The sequence below is a fragment of the Bos taurus genome, chromosome 23 (assembly GCF_002263795.3).
Source record: "Bos taurus isolate L1 Dominette 01449 registration number 42190680 breed Hereford chromosome 23, ARS-UCD2.0, whole genome shotgun sequence".
Lineage (NCBI taxonomy): Eukaryota > Metazoa > Chordata > Mammalia > Artiodactyla > Bovidae > Bos > Bos taurus.
Window position 1 is genome coordinate 2557433 of NC_037350.1, and position 20118 is coordinate 2577550.

Consider the following 20118-nt stretch of genomic DNA (forward strand, 5'->3'; position numbering starts at 1 on the left):
CGAGAGCCTGACAGTCAAACCTGTGCACTTGTTCAAAACACACGGCTCACATGCAGTGATCCTGCCTGTGTATAAAAGGGAGATGAGACACATCAGGCCCCCCCATCCACCCCCGTCAGGGGTAAGCCGCGTCTCCCCTGTAGCAGGGCTCTGCCTGCCCATTTCCACAGCCCCTCCTCCAGCCTTCTCTCACCCTCCTCTGCCAAATGGATATAACTAATTACCACAGTGGTTTGAGACTCTCAAACTTCTTCCCTTCAAGCTGTAAAGATATCCTCAGACTGAGCCTCACATTCAGAATGGCTGTCGGCTCTCACTTTAATGGGCACTTAAATTTAATGTCAAGCTGATGTCTGTGGAAGACCTTGATTAAATCTGCAAACAGTAGACTCTAACTAAACCAGAATTTTAGAGTTGTCTCATTTCGCCTTTCAAGCTGAAATCCCAGAAGTTTTCTTTTTTTCTGTGCAAAGAATTGCAAGAGTTTGTTTGCAAAGGCCCCGAGTATGAGTCAGGCAGCAAAGTGTAACAAGCAGGACACTGCCGTGCTTTTACAGAGAGAAATCCCTCAGCTTACAAGGCCAGATGATTTAAAGATCCTTCCTTTTCATTGCTCTGTTCTGCTCCCTCCCTTTCAAAATCTGTAACTGTTTACTTTCACGACTATAATATTATAAGCGACTATATATGAAAAGTTTACTTAAACCTTCCTAGTATTCTTTTATGCACATTGCAATCAAGGGTTTTAGACTATATGAATGGAGTGAGAAATAAAATGAAAGAAATGGGACAGTATCTTCAAAAATAACGTTGGTGCTCCCATCAGCTGCAAATTTCCAACCTGGGCTCGGCTTCTCCTGTCTCTTCTTTTGTCTCTGATCACTGTACAGCCTTTCCTTCTTGAGGTAATAAAAGACGGATGTTAAAAGACCTGGAAGGCTCATGTTCTTCTTCAATGGCTGCTGTTTTGAAAAGAGGTTGCTGGCTTTTGATTTTTCTTTTGAGTTCTTCCTACATCATCTGATTCACACAGGTCTTTCAAAGAAAACAAATCAAAATTGTCAAGACCTGTGAAGCATGAAAAATAAATTGCTTTTCCCAACTCCATAAAGCACCAGAAAGGCATTAAAGTCTATCTTCTTATATAAACCTCTAACCCCATCCTCTAATCTACACGATTCACAAAATATTTATATATTCTTCTGTATAATACATGACAGGAAACCAAGCCTTATTACAAAGAAATGAAACTGGGAAAACAACTAATATTTAAACAAGTGTTATTTTGGAGTTTGACTAGACACACATAAAACAGTCAAACTCTGACAGTGCCCTCAGACACAGGTGCTTGCTGTCAAGGGCTCCGTGCTGGGCGCTCAGGCTTCAGGAGAGGTGAACACACGGCAGGAAAGAAAGCCTTGCAAATCGTGCCAGGTACGAAATGCCCTGTCCTGAGGCTCTCGCTGGAGCTACAGCACGAGGCTGCGGCTCGATTTCCCTTCTTGTAATACAATAGAGACCTGCTTTTCTGTGCTTGGCTTTCCATCACTAACTTGACTTTGGGGTTAAAACAGTACTCATCCTTAACATTAAAAAAAAACAAAAAATTTACAGTTTAGGGATGAAGTGGTTGGCAGTCATCGGAGTTCTGCTGAGAACTATACATGATACAAGGAATAGCAGATGGTTTCAGAAGGGAGAGATTTATAAAGGTAATTTGTATGGAATAACACTATTTTCTGAACTAGGTAATAATAAGTCACAAAGACAAGCAAAGATTCAGATGTATCTTCTTTAGTTATCAGTTTAATTCAGTTCAGTCGCTCAGTCATGTCCGTCTCTTGGCGACCCCATGGACTGCAGCATGCCAGGCCTCCCTGTCCATCACAAAATCCTGGTGCTTACTCAAACTCATGTCCATTGAGTCAGTGATGCCATCCAACCATCTCATCCTCTGTTGTCCCCTTCTCCTCCCGCCTTCAATCTTTCCCAGCATCAGGGTCATTTCCAATGAGTCAGTTCTTCACATGAGGTGGCCAAAGTATTGGAGTTTCAGCTTCAACATCAGTCCTTCCAATGAGTATTCAGGACTAATTTCCTTTATATGTCACTAAATATTCCAAGAAATTTTTGCTCAGCAGCCTAAGATAAAAACCTGATCAGCTGACATTTTTAGGTTCTGATGCTCTGATCCTGTTTAAGACAGACAGTGCAGTGTCTCATGTGATTAAAGAGGATAAAGGACAAAAAGAGCGCATATATGTATGTGTGTAATTGACTCACTTTGCTGTACATATGAAATTAACACAACACTGAAAATCAACTATACTACAATAATAATAACTTTTAAAAAAGGGATAAAGGGCAAGGGCCCTCTTCCTCAGGAAAAGAGACTTGTGTAGAATGGCATCCAAGGGAGTCGGTGAGTGAGGGTCACATTTCTCTATGAGTGTAAATGCTCTAGCGAGTGAGCAGCGCCCACAGGGAGGAAATACCTCAGATCAGGGCACCACCCACAGGCACACGGTGTTCACCAAAGACAGGCAAGGAGCAAGGCAGTAATTCAGGGCACACCCATGACATTTCACAACCAACTCTCCTGCTGGCTCTGAAACAGGCATTACTAAAAATACAAGCATAGTCACCACCGAAGTCAATGAATTTACCAAACCTACCTGGTAGTTCACAGCAACCACAGAAGCAGTGAGTTGTGGAAGCTGGAGGGGGGGATGAAGAAACACCTCAGTCTTTACTTAGAACCTTCTCACCTTAGTGATGGCTGTCCCCCCAAGAGAGTGGAAGTGGCAGCGGAAAAGGAATACTATGGTTTTATATAATAAAACCCTTCTATTCCTTATAACAGTATGAGTGACTGTACACATTCAGTTTCTCTTAATTCCTGAGTCACAACTCACTTCAATAGAGTTTGCTCCCATTCGAAGGGGCAAAAATTCTCTTGCTAATGCAGAATAACTTCAAATGGCCAACTCAAGAGAAAAAGGAAGCAGAAAAAGTTTAAAATTTGGCAATATGTTGAATATTCCAGAATACCACATTAAAACCTGAGGCAAAGGCATAATATGAGTCTCACAATTATATGCAGACATACAATTATATACATTTTGATATTTATTAACAAAGATGGTCCAGAAAAGGTCTGGGTCAACATTACAGTGATAAGCATTAAACTAAAAGCTGTTCTCAGTTGTATTGTTTCTAGACGACAGTAACCAGTCCAGAATGCTGCTTTCTCTCCTAAAATAGGACTTAAGTCACATCATTCAAGTGTTATATTTCAAAAGAAATACTTCCTCTTCTCTTTTGACAAAGCAAAATACACTGGAGGTCTTTGTTTTTACCTGCAAGCCTGCCTTCCCGAGAAGCATGCACATGTGGATGGATGAAGGAGGTAGGGCAGAGGGAGAAGGTGACGAAAAAGAAAAAGGCAAAATTGCGAAGTTGGAAATAAAAGCCAGTGAAGAAGATGGGCTACCAACTGCCCAGGAACCATTCACTGAAGCAACTCCTCCAGTTCCTCCAGATCCATGTCCAGAGCGGAGCTGAGTGAGTCCAAAGTGGAGGACGAATCCTTGCTTCTCTGGACGCTCGGTCTGGGTTGGGGCGTTTCAGGTTGGACAGAATCCTTCTTGATGTCTTTACCTCCACTGAGGATCCGCTGGCTCTCAAAAAAGAACTGGTTTGGATGACTCAAAGAAAAGCCACAATCATCCACCTGCACAAGAAACAGATGTGTGTCACAATAATACGTACATAACAAAAGTACAAATAAAGGGGGTGTGAAGAACCATCCAGACCTCATTCAGAACCTACTCAACATCTGAAACACAGATTGTCCTTCAAAATCTCAACCACCACTCACACAATCTCACTCACAGGGAGCTCCAGCCACCCCCGACAGTAACGAGCAGTGAGGGGTACTTCCAGCTCAGACCCCTGCTTCCCCACCCACCTCCTATCTGACACCTCAGACGCTCAAAGGCACGTCAGAGCAAAATGCTTGGCATCTTGTCAGTCAATATTTGTTTAAAAAACAAGAAAAGAAAAGAGGAGGATCTTCCTAATGAGCTGAGTCTAGAGGGATGAGAGAGTAATAGCTGGGACGATGAGGGTGAGGGCCTACAAGCAGTGGGTCCCCAGGAGCAGGGGACAGAGGGCTGCCTGGAAAAGCAGGAAGTGCGGGCGGGCTGGTGTACAAGGCACAGAAAGGGGCGACAGGACACGAGGCTGGGTGAGGCCGCGGCCAGGGCGCAGAGACATCCGACAGCTGTGTCAGTAACCCAAACCCAGCTGCGCAGGGTCAAAATTTTTAGTGGTCACTAACATTTCTTAAGAAGGGAAGTGATGTGATTAAAGATATGTGCAATCTTATGGTGGATTAAAATGGATTAGCAGGGGGTTAAAGTTACCATTACAGTTCAGGATGAACCTTAAAAAGTAGACCAATAAACAGAAAGAAGATCTTTCCTGGTAAAACTTACTTGAGAATCCCAGGGTTCTCTGATTCTCTGTAGTCATTGTTGATACATGTCGGACCAATAATTTTATAATAATTCAGTGTATAGCAGATTGATAGTGGACACACTGACTTATGAGTTATTACCCAGATCACTAAGAAAAATTTTTTATCTGCTCCTTTTCTGCTTAGTTTCAAAATATTTATTGAATGTTTTATCTATAATTTTTATTAACAATGGAGTCATTTTGTGAACTTCTTTATTATATTGTTTTTCACTCAATTCATTAAAAACTGGGAGATTCAATATAAAGTTTGCATTTTACAAAGTGTTTCATGAAAAGTAAGTTCATTTCCCAGCACATTTTCAACCAGTAGGCTTTGCTTTTATAAATAAAGAATTCTAGAGATTGGAAAGATACAAGGAATCCTTTAAATTGAATCTCCTCCAAGCACAGACTAAGAAAGTGAGACCCAAATGGTTTAGACACAGTCACGGCACTAATAACCAGTTGTGCCTGAATTAGAATTCAGGCCTTTAGGTCACTTAGTTACTCTGCAATCTGTTTTAAGGGGTTTTATGCAAAGTCAAACTTACAATCACAGCATTATAAATATTATTTTAGAGATAAAACTGTCTGTAAGAATTATAAAAAGCACAGTTGGGTCACTTTATGCAAAAACAAGCTAGCACCTTTTGTGATCATTAATTACATATTTTCTACACCTTGTTTCAAGTTGTTAAAACTGTCAAAATATCTATCACAGATATCTGTGGCGTAAACTGAATGATTAGATTTTAACGTGGACAAAATGAAATGTGGTCAACTTTATATTTTATACACCAGGCTTCTCTAGTGGCTCAGATGGTAAAGCATCTGCCTGCAATGTGGGAGACCGAGGTTCAATCCCTGGGTTGGGAAGATGCCCTGGAGAAGGAAATGGCAACCCACTCCAGTACCCTTGCCTGGAAAATCCCAAGGACAGAGGGGCCTGGTAGGCTACAGTTTATGGGGTCGCAGAGAGTCTGACACGACTGAATGACTTCACTTTCAGTTTTCACTTTATATTAAGCATCAGTTTCTTCTCCCCTGAAATGGGGGTAATAATAGTTATGTCACAGGGCTGCTACGAGGAAAACCAAGGAAATATGAGGATAAAAAGAAAGGGTTGTTGGGTCTAAGAAATCTACATTAAATGCTTTGGAAAGATTCAAGAAAGGCAAGTTAAAAATAAAACAACCTGAATTCTCAAAAAGACAGGGAGAAAGATCATTCATACTGCTTTGTATTATCATTAAGTTCTTTTTCCACTTTAAAGAAACATAAACTGGAAATCAGTGGTGGTGTATTATGTGTATGGTTTTCAAAAAAAAATGAAATCAAATTCCCATCCCTAAACTATACTCAAATAAAAGACTTTGCCTTTATATCAGAAAATTAGCAAATAAATGACACTCAAATGTTTTAAGTTTAAAAGGTAATATTTTGTTTGTGTTAGTTGCTTAGCTGTGTACAACACTTAGAGACTCCACGGACTGTAGCCCGCCAGGCTCCTCTGTCCGTGGAATTCTTCAGGCAAGAGTACTAGTGGGTAGCCATTCCCTTCTCCAGGGGATATTCCTGACCCAGGGATCAAACCCAGGTCACTTGCATGCAGGCAGATTCTTTACCATTTGAGCCACCAAGGAAGCCCAAAATGTAATGTTAGGTTACATTTGAAATGTAATCCGTTTTAATTAATATTTTTATTAACCAACTAAATAATGCCAAGGGTATTGAAATGAGGGCTGTAACCTAGGTTCTGTGTGATGTCATGTTTCCCAACTTTCTCTCTTAGGTCTGCAATCGCCCTTTCTTAACTCATTTTGTTAAATAAGCTAATTTTACCAAACATCTATTAAGATGCCTGATAGCATGATGAACTTATGAAGAGTTTCCTTCTGTTTACTGGACTATATTTCTTCTAAGATGGGGTATTTCTTTTGAAATTTTTCTTTCTTTCACTTTTATTTTTGGCTGAAGGAAGTTATCTTTCATCCTGTTCAGGAACATAAAACTAGGAAGTTATAGGGAGGAAGGGGAGAAGCATAAACTAAATAGAATGAAAACAGATTTTACTTTAAATCCAATTAGTAAAAAGAATAGAGTAAGAGATTTATCCACATCAAAATCTCCCACTTCACTTAATGCTTAGAAGTTATGCTACTTCGTTTGTGTGGTGGTGGCACTCAAGTCATGTCTGACTCTCTGCAGCCCCATAAACTATAGCCCTACAGGCTCCTCTGTCCGTGGAATTCTCTGGGCAAGAATACTGAAGCAGGTTGCCATTTCCTACTGTAGGGAATCTTCCCAACCCAGGAATAGAACCTGTGCCTCCTGCGAAGCCCCATTATTACCTTTACTTCTCATTAAAAAACAAAGGGGGGGTGAGAATCAGTTTGCTTCATTCTATATTTGGAAATACTAAGTGAGAATTTTCACAATTTTGTTTGCTGTGAATGTTTCCCTCCTTGCCTTTTTTCTTGTTTGGTTGCTACTGTTGATATTTTTCTTTGTGGTTAATAATTTTTTTACTATTATTATGTTTTCTACTTTCTGTTAAGTACTGAGAGAGGGAAATCCTGTGACGCATCTTCACTCTGTCCTATGAACTTGGAAGTCCCAAAGCAAAGATCTAACAAAAGGTGAGCAGAAGAAAGAGGTGGAATGGAGACCTTTATAGGCTACATCATAAATTTTGAGTTTCCTCTTAAGAGGGATGGGGAAGGCTTTTTAAATGTTTTTAAAAAGCACATTACTGAAATGGTCAGATTTCTCTGTTTTACAAGCGACCTGGCAGCCGTGTGGAGGAGAAGGAACTGGGCAGATAAGTGCGCAGCTGCTGGGGAAGGAGTCAGGAAGCTGCTGCAGTGAGTGACCCACACAAGAGACAGTGGTGCTCCTGGCCCAGGGTTCTGACTGATCCCCAAAGTGATCTTGAGCAAGGATTAAAAGCTTAAGTGTACTTGGTATATCCTATTTAAGACTATAGGAAAATGTGTGATAGATTTTAGTAAGATTTGTATAGAGATCTCTTACAGTGAAAAGGAATTATGCTAAGCTGTTTGGAAAATAAGTATCCAGAATGACTCAGTACCTAAAGAGACCTATTTCTAAAGAAACAATTTTCAATTAAAATCCAGAGTTTAATCTACACAAAGGCCTAGTATTTTCATTTACAAACAGAGTATGACAAAATTTTTAAAAAATCACTACAATATAAAATATTGCTCTCTAAAAATATTGAAGAAAACAGATTTCAAGCAGGCCCGCCTTTGATATCTACTAAGTGAATCTCTCTCTAACATCTGCTTTGAATCAGCATGTTTTGCACACGACGACCTTCACAGTAACAAAGGTTTTATATATCTGCTGTAGCAAATGTGGATTCTGAAGGAATGGAAGCAATACTGTTTTACCTATGGGATGTTTGGGTTTTAATCAAGAGGTTTTCAATGACAGCTTATAATGAGGCAGCTGGTCTTACCAAAAAAAGCCATATGGAACCATCACAGCACTGCTGTAAATGTTATCAGCTAACTGGTTCATTTTCAAAACTTTCATTAAAGTGAGTTGGATCACACAGGGCTCAAAAAAATAATCACAGGTTTTTTGGGAAAAGCAGGCAGAATGATAGCAACATGACAATAAAAATAGACTTTGTTTTTAAATTAAATTAGAAAAAATAGTAAGTGAAGAGAGAGATTCACAACAAAAAATCTATAGGGAGACATTTAGTGAATACAAACAGCCTTTTTATTTCATTGATTTATATGTGGTTTAAAGTAAATTTTCTATATGTGGGAGGATTTAGACATGTGTCTTTTTAGTCTCTTCATTAATCTAAGGCAAGTTTTAAACACTGGCAATAGTAGTAATACTCTTATAGAAATAATCAATAGGAGAGATGCTACAAAAGCCGATCTGAGAAATAAACACATCTTACTTTTTAGCAATGTCACAGACTCAGTGTTAAATATAATTTTCATATCTTCTTAAAAAAAGAGGTTACCTAAGTTGACCTTAATTTGTCAAAGTTATAAGGCCTTTTACTTAAAAAGGTCCACAAATAATTAAGAATTAAATTAAATTAAAATTTTCAAGTTGAGCAAGCAAATTAAAGAATACAGTCTATAGGGGAGAGTTGTGCAAGGCTGATGCTGAAAATACCAAACATGTGGCTCATCTGTTGAGATTCCTATTTTAATAAAACTGATGACAATTTGTTGTTCACTACTATATTGACATTTAGTCCTTTCAACTTTGTAAAAATAAAATTTTTATGTTTTCAAATAAAATCACTATTTTCAACAGTTAGGTGTAAGAGTAAGAGGACTGGACCCACGGCCCAGAGCAGACCAGGAGTCTGTCTCCAGAATTCTGTTTCCAGACCTCCCACTAACCAGCTGTGGTCCCTCAGGCGAGTCGTGTTGAATTACTAGGCCCGCTTATTTTTTAAAGTAAAATGTGAAGTCTGGATTGTGAATCCAGACAGGAAAATACTAATGGCCTCCACAGTTGTTATTACAAACACAGTTTCAGGTGCTCCAGAACAGCAGTCAGGATTGGTTCAAAAGCTCCAGGTGAGGGCTTTGACAGCCTGTTCAAATCCAAGCTTCACCCTTTAGGGCCTTAATCCCTCAGACTCTCTAAGCTCTGACATGATGGGGATGTGGATCGGGCTTACTCTACTCTGCGGTGTGAACCAAAGGACCAATATGTCCAGAGCACTAAGTGCTGGGCCTGGCATACATGAAGGGTTTTGTAGATGTTGGCTGATATTATTCAATATTATTATTATTTTCATTACTATCAGTGATGTTATAAGATATATTTGTCCTAAAAAATTTAATGTAAGAAATTCTGCAATTATATAACCACAAAAGAAAAATGATTTCATGAAAACCAGAAAACATAAAACTGATTATAAAACTTAAAGTACCGTGGTAGCTGATGATGAATTCCATACATGTAGCATCTTTTTTGGGAGGATCATGGATCCTTCTGAAACCTGATAAACACTAGGCTCCAAAAATGTGCAATATGTACTTAGAGAAAAAATGTTTCAAGGGTGCATGGCCCAGGTCCATTCTTGGCTTTCTGTCCCATGTTAGAAAGCCATGATCAGGACCAGTGACTGCAAACGGGGGTCTGTGAGCTAAGTTGACCTGCTCACACTGTCAGCCTGCACACAGCCGCAAAACTTGTCAACGTTCACAACTCTAGCAGTGTGACTTGTCAGTGGTGTTCATCTCAGGCAATTTCATTTGTCTGGGTTATCTGCCTGACCCCTGCAGACCTCTGAGTTTGTGACCTAAGCATTACACCTCTCAGAACCTACTAGCAGGCCTTTTGTACAGGAGTCTGGCAAGAAAACAACCAAACACAGTTCCCTGACTCCCTTGCAGCTTGGGGGTCCACTGCATAACCTAGGGTCTGCCAAGCAGATAAACATGAGACTAAGAAACAGACTAAAGTAACATGAGGGAGCAGTCACAAGTAAAAGCATTCAATTTTCTACAAGGAAGATGGCAAAAGCCTTTGGTTCTTCTGGACAACAGCAGTCAGCATTCCACACCTACTCTGAGGATTGGGGACCTAAGGCCTGAGGGCCCAGTCCAGCCCACCATGTGCTCCTATAAATAAAGTTCTCCCGGGACAGACACAAGCCTGCTCCTTCCCACAATGTCTAGGCTGCTTTTGCATGACAACAGCAGAGAGGAGCAGCTGTGACAAAGGGCACGTGGACCTGTCATGACCTGGCCCTTTACAGAAAAAATGCCAACCCTTGGTCTCATCCATAGAAGTGGAGGGGTAGGTGGTAGCCATAGCAAAGTAAGATTTTCTCAGAATATAGTTTTTCTTAGTTACACTATTGCTGGTTCTTCAGCATCCAAGCTTAATTCCCTGCCCCTTCTATAAATTTTATAAGCAACCTCATGTTGTGTAATAAATCCCTTTCCCCTGAAAACAGCTGGAGTGGTTTCTACTGCTGTAGCAAAAACTCCTGAATCAAACACTAACAGAAGACAAAGGATAAGGTTATAAAGTTTAAAAATTTACTTACATTATGTGTCATCTCAAAGAACTTCTGACAGGCTACCTGGTAATGCGTCCCTTTTACTAAATCCAAAATCTAAAAATGAAGGGAAAAAAGAGAAAGAAAAATTAGAAATTAATTTTCTTCTAAACCACTGTAGCTCCTGCTTGCTGGCCTTTTCATAATCTTCATTCCAGACAGGAAATACATTAAATCATGTGGTACGTTGTACCCCTGCAGCCTGGGCACTGTGATAATTTTGACATTATACAGTAGCTGTTTAGGTTGGCATTAAACCACTGATGATAAGAGATAAGAAGTGATCTTTCTGACCTCCTGACTGTGAATTTCAATAACTTTACCTTGACAACAAGATGAAAAGAAATCCCAGCATTATGATTTTGACAGTTATTCTCAGAATATCATATTGCAACACATCTTCCAAAATTGTAAATATAAATCTAGTAACTTAAATGGTTGGTGCATGAAGCAATCAAGTATACTATTCAGAGTTTTATTTTCCACATTACCACTTTGTACAAAAATAGTATAAAATACAGCTGTGTGCCCATCAGGAAAACCTAATGTAAAGCCTTTGGATGAGTATCTGTGGAGAGGGAATGCTTTTGCCTTCAATCAGATTTGTCCTTTTTGAAATGAAGTTATTTCTAGTAAAGCTCAGCAAAATGTGAGAGTAAATAGAACACCTATTAGGAACATCATCCCATATTGTGTAAATACAATTCGCTTCCCAATTCCACTTCATGTAACCTCTTCAGAGCCACGTAAACTCCCATCCTTATCAGCAGAGTGCAATGCCAGCTGAAATTTGTAAATATTCATCACTTCTCCTGACAAATAAAATATATATGTGGCCTGTTCATAAAACACAGTACAATGCTGGAAGTAAGAAATAGCCTCGAATGAAGGAAAAAAATAATTCTAGAGAAATGTTAATTTCTATCCTTTTTCAAAAGCATGAACTTCCTATCAGAAAAAGAAATGTAAGTGAAGTCTCAAATTCTTGCTGTCCTCCTTACTGAATATAGCTTACATCTTTTGACAGATACAAAAAAAATTACAGTGCAGAATAAGCAGCACATTATACTGACAGGGGTGTACTTAAAAGAACGTTTTCTCTGACTGTCTTACAGATTACATTTCTAAATTTCAGGTCACCTTTTACTAAATCCTACATGAAAAAACTGTGTAAATGCCAACCAATCACAGCACCCAGGATCCTGCCTGTCTACCCATGTGACCTGTCCACTTTTCTTGAATTATTAGAGCAAAATGAAAAACACATCAATTTAAAATGAATGACTGTAAATCTTTAAAATGAAGAAAGTCACAAAGTTTTTAAAGTAATTCAAACATTCTGAGCTCATATTTGCCAATGTTTTTACACATGGATAAGTCAACTGTGCGGAGATGAACTTGCAGTTGAGAACTGGCAAACATCAGTGATACCAAGGTGTTAATGTCTGCAAATTACAATCTTGGAGAAGCAAGGACTTTAAATATAAACTTAAGTTTAAATGATGCCATAAATTACCTGGGAGAAAATAAATTCACAGAAACAGACAAAAACCTCAACTGTGTGGTATGGAATAAATTCCCTTTGTGTAAAAACAAAACAGTGAATCTAACATCCTATTCTATGCATACACACTTCTTGTTTATATATATATATAGTATATTTAAATATCTTGCAAAATATGTAACATTATATGTAATAATAGAATCTATATGTTTGGGAAACATACTATAAAACAATACTTTTATAATATGTAAGAAACATAATAGTAAAATTACGTAGTTGGGTAAGGTACACATATAAAAAGTTATTATGAGAAATTGACATAGAAACCATAAAATGCAAGGAAAGACGATGTATCTTTAAATTTTAGGTTCCATTAAAAAATTGAATTTAGATTAAAAAAAAAAAATCATACAACAATCCTCTTTCTACCCCAATTCCTACTCCACTCCAGAGACTAGGCTCTTCCTTAATGAAAACCATTTACTTTTCCTCTTTTATTTCATCTTCCTATGAAGAATTTTTATTGAAAGTTTTCTTGCAAATTCATAAATAAATCATTTGCCCATCTATCCTTAAACAACTTCGCTGACTGTGCAGCAGTACATTTGAGTGAATGAGGTTTCTGCACATCTGTAAAGGTGCAGTAGGGGAAGAGGTCATAGTGCTTTTCACTGGCTGAACTGTGTCCCAGGAAGAAGACAGGTAACAACTGACCAGCCTGGGAGACGGTCAGTGAGCCAGCAGGGAAAGCTGAGAGAAAGGTGCCCTGAGGTGACTGGGGGTTACTGGTAGGGATTATGAAGAAACAGCCCTTCCCAGAACAGGGGAGTCTGTCTGTGCTCAGTCATGTCTGGCTGTTTGTGGGTCCCATGGACTGTAGCCTGCCAAGCTCCTCTGTCCATGGGATTTCCCAGGCAAGAAATACTGGAGCAAGTTGCCATTTCCTGCTCCAGGGGATCTGCCCAGCCCAGGGATTGAACCTGCATTAGCAGGTGGGTTCTTTACCACTAGCACCCTGGGAAGCCCTAGAGGTGCCTGTCTACTCAAGGCCATTTAACTGTGGAAAGAATTATAAATTGAAAAATCTTACAGCTGAATGATCTTATTTTCATTGAGACAGTTTTTCCTTAAAAAACTTACGTGTTTTAAATTAAGATAGAAAATGTGAAACATTACTATTCTATTTTTTGGCAATTTATTTTTTATTTAAAAAAGATTTTAGTCGGAGCATAATCGGTTTATAATAATGTGCTGATAATTCTGCCATACACATGAATTATTCATGAATCATGAATCAGCTCTAATTTATCAGTTCCATGTATACATATATCCCCTACCTCTTGAACCTCCAATCCCACCCCTCTAGGTCATCATGAGCTTCCTGCATGATACAGCAAATTTCCACTGAACTATTTTACACACAATTGTGTGTATGTGTCAATGCTACTCTCTCAATTCATCCCATCCTCTCCTTCAAGTAAGTCAGAAAAGCAAATACTGTATATTAACACATATGTGGAATTCAGAAAAATGGTACTGATGAACCTAGCTGCAGGGTAGGAATAGAGATGCAGATGTAGAGAATGGACTTGACACAGCACAGTAAAGGTCAGGCTGGATCATTACTATTCAAAAAAAAAAAAACAAACAAAAACATATACTTTAGTTTCCCATTATGATCTACATTAAAGAGATACATGAAAAGAAATGCAAGGGTCCTGGCACTGATGGGGAAGGACTGAAGGCAGGAGAAAGGGAAGGCAGAGGATGAGATGGTTGGATGGCATCACCGACTCGATGGACATGAGTTTAAGCAAGCTCCGGGAGGACTGAAGTGAACTGAACTGGGCACTGAGTGAAGTTTGGTTCTCCCGCGGGGAACGGGAGCGTCGCTCAGAGCACAGGTGTGACACAAACATGCACTTTTCCCAGGACAGCCTGCCTGCTGTGCCGGGGGCAGGTAGAGAGGGTGAGCTCACGGCACGAGTCCAGGGGACAGACGGGGGTGGGAGGGAGGGGGGCTCTGCAACAGATGCTGACTATTGTTGGTGGGGGGTAGGGGGACAGCTGCTCCATGTGAAAATGCTCCACCACAGCACTATATGGTTTTATATATTCCTGAAACACAGAGTCTTTAGGAAGAGCTGGTCTCATTCAGAGTTTAAATGTTTCATGTAGTCGTAATTCAAGTGACCTTTTCTAAAGTGCTAAGTTTTAACAGAAGAGTCTGAGCCCCTGGGCTGTGGACAGATGTGCCTGACTTACAGCCAGGCCACCATGAGCTCGAAGAGATGTTAACTTCAACCAGAAGTGCTGTGCTTTTCCTTGAAGCTGAAATTTTCTTTTATATTTTCTCAAGAAAGAAGAAATACTGGACATGGTAATATTTTATAGTGTCAATGTTGAACGTACCTAACCATGTTTTTTAAAAATATACTTAGTGGGAGAGGGGGTACACAGAAAGTTAGTTCATAATGTGCTTGCTTACATATTTTTTGTGTTATCATGTGCTGCATATTGAGAGGGTAACAGGCAAGAAGGCCAGGGGTCTCCAAACAGGAAATAGCCTTCAAGTGTCAGACATTTTTCTCTCTCTTAAGAGGCAGGAGGAAACAAACTAGAGATATTTTTTCCTTCTCTATACAAATTTAAAAGGAGGTTTCTCTTCAAATACTGTGTTGCCATAATGACACCTGGTTTCACCTGAAGTTAATTATTCTCAAACCTAGAGATAACCATTGCCTTTTTCTTATGGAAATGATTGTTTTAAGCTATGCTAATGTACTATGCATTTACCCCAAACTCTGTCTTCAAGTCGGTTCTGCCTCTTGGCTCAGAACCTACTTGACAAACCAGTATGTTATATTCAGATATTGTTCCCCTAATCTATGTAAATGAAACTAATTGTATGGTGATCTGCCCTTCTTCAAGATTCAAGTTAATCATTTTATGGCCCAGTATGAACCATTTGGTGCCAAGATTATCCCAAAATGCATCTTATGGGTGAGGGGCCTGGTGCCATTCTGAGTTTTAAGACATTCCTTTCTTTTATTAACAGACTGCTAGTGACTATATTAACATCCAGCTGAAGACTAGCAAGAGGGTACTCTTTCTGCCCCTTCTGATGCCTATGTCAGAAGCTTTCTCTCCTTTATATTTTAATAAAACTTTATTACACAAAAGCTCCGAGCGATCAAGCCTCGTCTCTGGCCCCGGACTGAATTCGTCTCCTCCAGAGGCTGAGAATCTGGGCGTCTTTGCGTGATTCAACAACAACCTTTCAATATGATATTAAAATTTTTTAAAGAAAAAATATTTTTGTAGAAAAGCCAGAATGAGGAAGTAGTCAGGCAGTAGCACTTTCTGGACAGTGTTTGTCTCATTGAGCTCCTGAAGGGCCAGCTCACCAAGGCTGGGCTCAGAGGCAGGGCTGGCCAGAGTGGGGGTTTGAAAGAACCAGAGAGAGAGACACACACTCATAGGGTGAGAAGCTCTACCGGAGGAAGGAGGGAATGTAAGGAGACAAGACAACATAAACAGGAAGGTGAGGGAGGCAGGTGGGAGCAGAGTGTGAAAGGCCCAAGCAATGGGTCCACAGGACAGAGCCCACAGCTGCTCTGCATGGCCTGCCCGCAACTGCGCTCACCCAGCAGGGGCGTGAGTTTCCCTGCTCCCCGGTCCTTCGGGAAGAGACAATGCACCACAGCTTCCTCATGAACCAGCATCGGTACCAAATAGTCCTTTAAGAAGGAAACCAAATCAAGTGCCAATTCTGATGTCTACGCTAGAAGTTTCTTAATTCTGCTTTAGAAAAATACAGTCTGAAGAATCGTATTAAATAAAGGCTTATTTGAAAACAAAAGCTTGTTATTTGAAGAAAAATTCCAATGAAGGTCTAAGAATATTGCTCAAATGCCAATTTGAGTTTGGTTTTTAATGTCAATATTTCCAGGCTAGAGTACAAAATGTAAAGCACAACAATCATTCTAGTCTACTTCATCAGTAGTCAGAAGGTTAAGAAAAATTAAAAGGAAAAGCAGTATCTTACTACTATATTTTGGTAACTTATGTTCTTTAACTTTTTTTCTATGTATCTTAAACTACTTATCAGCGGACTAAAGTCCATCAAGAAGAATATTAGATGATTTTTCCTTTTTTTTTTTTTTTAAACAATGCAGTTTGCCGTTTTTATAAGACATTCACCATGTTGGTACTTACTAAGTTTGGTAACAGTATTACACTTCATCGACTATTTTATCATCAAGGCAAATTACTGTTTGGTCTTGAATGCCAATAAGACAGCTGATAACCAAGATAACCTTGCAGAGAAGGGCAGAGAGAAGTAAGGTGGCAGTTTTCTCATCTGGCTTGTGTTCCTCCACAGCCTACTGGCAGACATGTGACCCGAAGTACACTTGCACACACACGTACACATATGTGAAGGAGGAATTTCAATGACATTTTATAACTTCAGCTCCCTGACACTTCCTCTACACCTTCATTTTGGCACCTGCCACAAGTTCCAGAGGCTTCTCTGGCGGCAGGATGCAGCGACCTGCCCGTCCTGGGCTTTGTGCAAGGGGGCAGGGCGGGGAGAGACACGCAACTCAACTATCTCTAACTCAAGGTCATGTTCTGTTTTATTTAAAAGTGATAACAAGTGTGTTTCTTTCTTTAAAAGTCAACCTTTCAAGGAGATATTTGCTAATATTTTCCAACTCCTTTTCTAACTTTATTTTGAAGGTAAGAGAAACAGTCATGATGCAGAGTCCGGAACACTTTTGAGCTCATTTATCTGGCTCCTGTTTCTCCCAGATACATGATGACCCTGCCATGACCTTCACCTGCCGGCAGGTCAGGAGCAGGCTTCCCACTCCTGAAAATGTGCTGCAATGTGTTAAAACACCATGTGCCATGAATCCTTCTAACTCACTCTTCATTGTCTATAATAGTTAGCCAATTGAATTATTTCTACCTCCAAAGGTCCTTAAGACCCATCTTTTCCTCCCCATTGTTCAGGCCCTCGTCATCCCCTTTTTATGGCAAAACTTCTTGGTTCCTCCATCCTCACTCAAGACTGCTGCTGATCCAACCCCAGAGGAAGCTTCCCTGCAGTCCAGGCCTAACCCTGGCATTGCTGGCTCCTGCACGGCAGTGACCGTCAGGACACAGCCTCCCCCGGGACCCTCCTGCCCGCCCGTCCTGGGGCCTCACCTCCAGCCCAGCTTCTCCCATGGGATGTGCTTTGCAATTTCAGCTCACAAAATTCCAGTGATTTCTCAGAGGGTGTTTTTGGTCTAATGCGCCATTTGATATGGTCTAGTCCAGAATTCCCTAGTTTCTTCAGGGCAAGGTTTACCAGGGTAGTGCTTCTCAACTAGTCTGTTCCTAGAACCTGTGTTCACAGCTCTCACAGGACCAGGCTGCCCAGAATACACTAGGACTTTATTTGACCATGCTCACCGCCTCCCAGCAGAGCCTTGTCTCACCACACTGGATTTCTCTACCACCTGTTTCCACTTGAGCATCTCCTCCGAGAAGGTAGAGGCCATGTTATTAGCTCACTGCTATATTCCCAGGATCTGGAAGGTGACTGGAATGCAGACATATCCTATCATACTTGCTGATGCTGGATGGACGCTGCCCCTGTGGCCTGACCAGCCTGACCTCCCTCCAGGGTACTCCTACCCCTACCTCCTCACTCAGTGCAAACATCACTTCCTGCGGGAAGCACTCCTTGGTGTTACCCCCACCCTCCTCAGCAGGTCTTCTCCCTCTGGCTCTTCAACTAGCATTTAGGATAATTTTTAAAAGAACTTCTCAAACTTCATTATAGTTAATTATGCCCTTTAATGCCACCAGACTAAAAGCTCTAACACAGTTTCTTAATCATCTTTCTGTTTCCAGATTTGAACATATGGAAAACAAAGCAACATGGATGGTGCTCAGAAAATGTTTATTGAGCCATAAAATAAATGTCTTTCCTCCCCAAAGAAACTTCCTTCTGTTTGAATCTGTCTTAGAGTACTTTTACCAGAACCTCTGCAATTAGACACTTGATTTCCAATTCTCTCTTTATTTTTTGGTATAGCACCACAGAGAAAATTGCTAACTTAATTCAGTTCTTCCACAGGCTTTAAAAGGGCTTGAGAGGTTTCTCTAGTCATATCTGAGGACACTCTGGAGAAGAGAGTGACAACGCACCATCAAATTAACTGAAATCCAAATGCAGAAATCTGCCATTGCTGTGTATAGTTATCCTGGTCTGTGCACACAGCAGCCTCAGCCCATACCTCTCAGACAAGCTTTCAGACTGTGAACCAAGTCAGTCACTGTCTCCACCCATGTGGTCTACATTCACTAGGCCCCTGGAAGGGAGTCCAGCGTCGGATTTATAGAGATGAAAGATACCACTTATGCCCCTGGGGAGAGTAAGGGCACAGAGTCAATTTGGAGGGAAGGACAAACAAGGGAACAAGCAGTCCAGAACAGGCACTGACCTGACAGGAGCAGAGGATGCTACAAGGCGGGGGCGGCTCAATATGAGCATTTGCAGAGGATGGAACCAGGTGGTAACAATGAACCACAGTGTCGAAGATAAAGTATAAAGCATCAGAGCAACCCAGACACAGGACAACATGCAAAGGAGGCACAGACGCTCCAAGCAAGGCTCTTGGGAATGGGTAGACTCTCAAACATACTAGAAAGATGATCTGACCTCAATATGAAGGACTTCTGGGGGGACACGGACTGTGGACAATGGGGAGACATAATGAGAGCAGGGGACATCCTTGAGAGCCCTGGGACCAGCCGTGGATGTTGCCCCAATTTTTAGCTTGAAGATCTGGTGTCCTACTAGCTCTCCCTGAAGGCAGATAACTGAGGCCGCACCATCCCCTCAGGACGGGCATGCAGGTCTTCAGGCTTAGAGGCCACTGATACTGAAGGCCGTGCTGTCCCAGCAGCTCGGGAGATCTGACAGCAGCCCGACTCTGACTGCCGATGTGGCACATGAAGGTCATGCCCCATCAGGGACCAGTCACAGGGCCATCCCCCTCAGAGGGGAGAGACCACTCCCCTTCTGCTCCCTCCCTATCAGGTGCTGACCCGAGAACACCCCCAGTGAACATCCTGCACACAGACCCCACCGCAGTGAACCAGACTTGGATGCACTGCAAGCTGTTCTGCTTGCTTGCTTGCTTGCCTTTTCAGGGACAAGGGATGGGCTCAAGGTGAGGAGTAATAGGGACTCCTGCTCCATCCATATCAGACACTGTTCTGGTTATTTTACTTAATTACCAGCTCTCTAAATCTGCTCTTCTCATATATATGCAAACATGTTAAAAAAAGAATGCTTACAGCAATTTAGGCCCTTGTAATGCCTGGTAGAATCGAATCCAAAACGGTGACCCTCTCCAGCTAGAGAATTGTACTATGCCATCCCTCATAAATCCTGAAATGTCCTGCAAGTCAGCTAAATTCTAAATATAAGAGGCTTTCTGAAAGATGGATTATGCTGTTTAATAATCATATTACATCATTTCCTTATTATACTTTCATCCACAATATGAAAACCCAAATATTGAAAGTGTCCCCCCCAAAAAAAGAAAATGTCCCACTGTCTTTTACTGTATTTGGATAAAGGTTTTGAATTATTAAAGATATGTCTAACATTTGGGTTAAAGGATTTAAACTTTAGGGAAACATAAACAACCAAGTGAACTTGGAATCAGGGAGGGAGAGAAAGAGAAGACTGAGGAGAGCACAGGAGGGAAGGGCAGGCAAGACTCCTGTCAGGTCTGCGGAGAGGGGCAGAGAAGTGTGAAAAATCGCAATCCCACTCTTTACTCTCTAGTTACACCTGCCTTGTGGCTATCCCGGTTTGTTTTTTTTTGCCTAGTGTAAAAGCCAGCCACTTCAGAATCACTGTGTCCTATGTGATCTTTATGGAAATGATGAAAAGGATTTATCCCTGACAACAGTTATTTTCAAAGATTTTATAAAAAGAGATGTATCAGAT

At 40.8% G+C, this 20118-nt stretch overlaps 1 protein-coding gene across 1 annotated transcript in view; it reads right to left on the bottom strand.

Moving 5' to 3' along the window:
* Positions 1 to 3111: 3111 nt before the first annotated feature.
* The window catches only part of PRIM2 (DNA primase subunit 2), a 333897-nt gene continuing 316890 nt past the window's right edge, over positions 3112 to 20118 (bottom strand). The window contains exons 13-14 of the mRNA NM_001079594.2: positions 10583 to 10651; positions 3112 to 3733 (exon numbers count right to left, since the gene is read on the bottom strand). Of these exons, the coding sequence (NP_001073062.1) occupies positions 3512 to 3733; positions 10583 to 10651 (291 nt within the window). The 3' untranslated portion in view covers positions 3112 to 3511. The remainder of the gene's footprint in view (positions 3734 to 10582; positions 10652 to 20118) is intronic.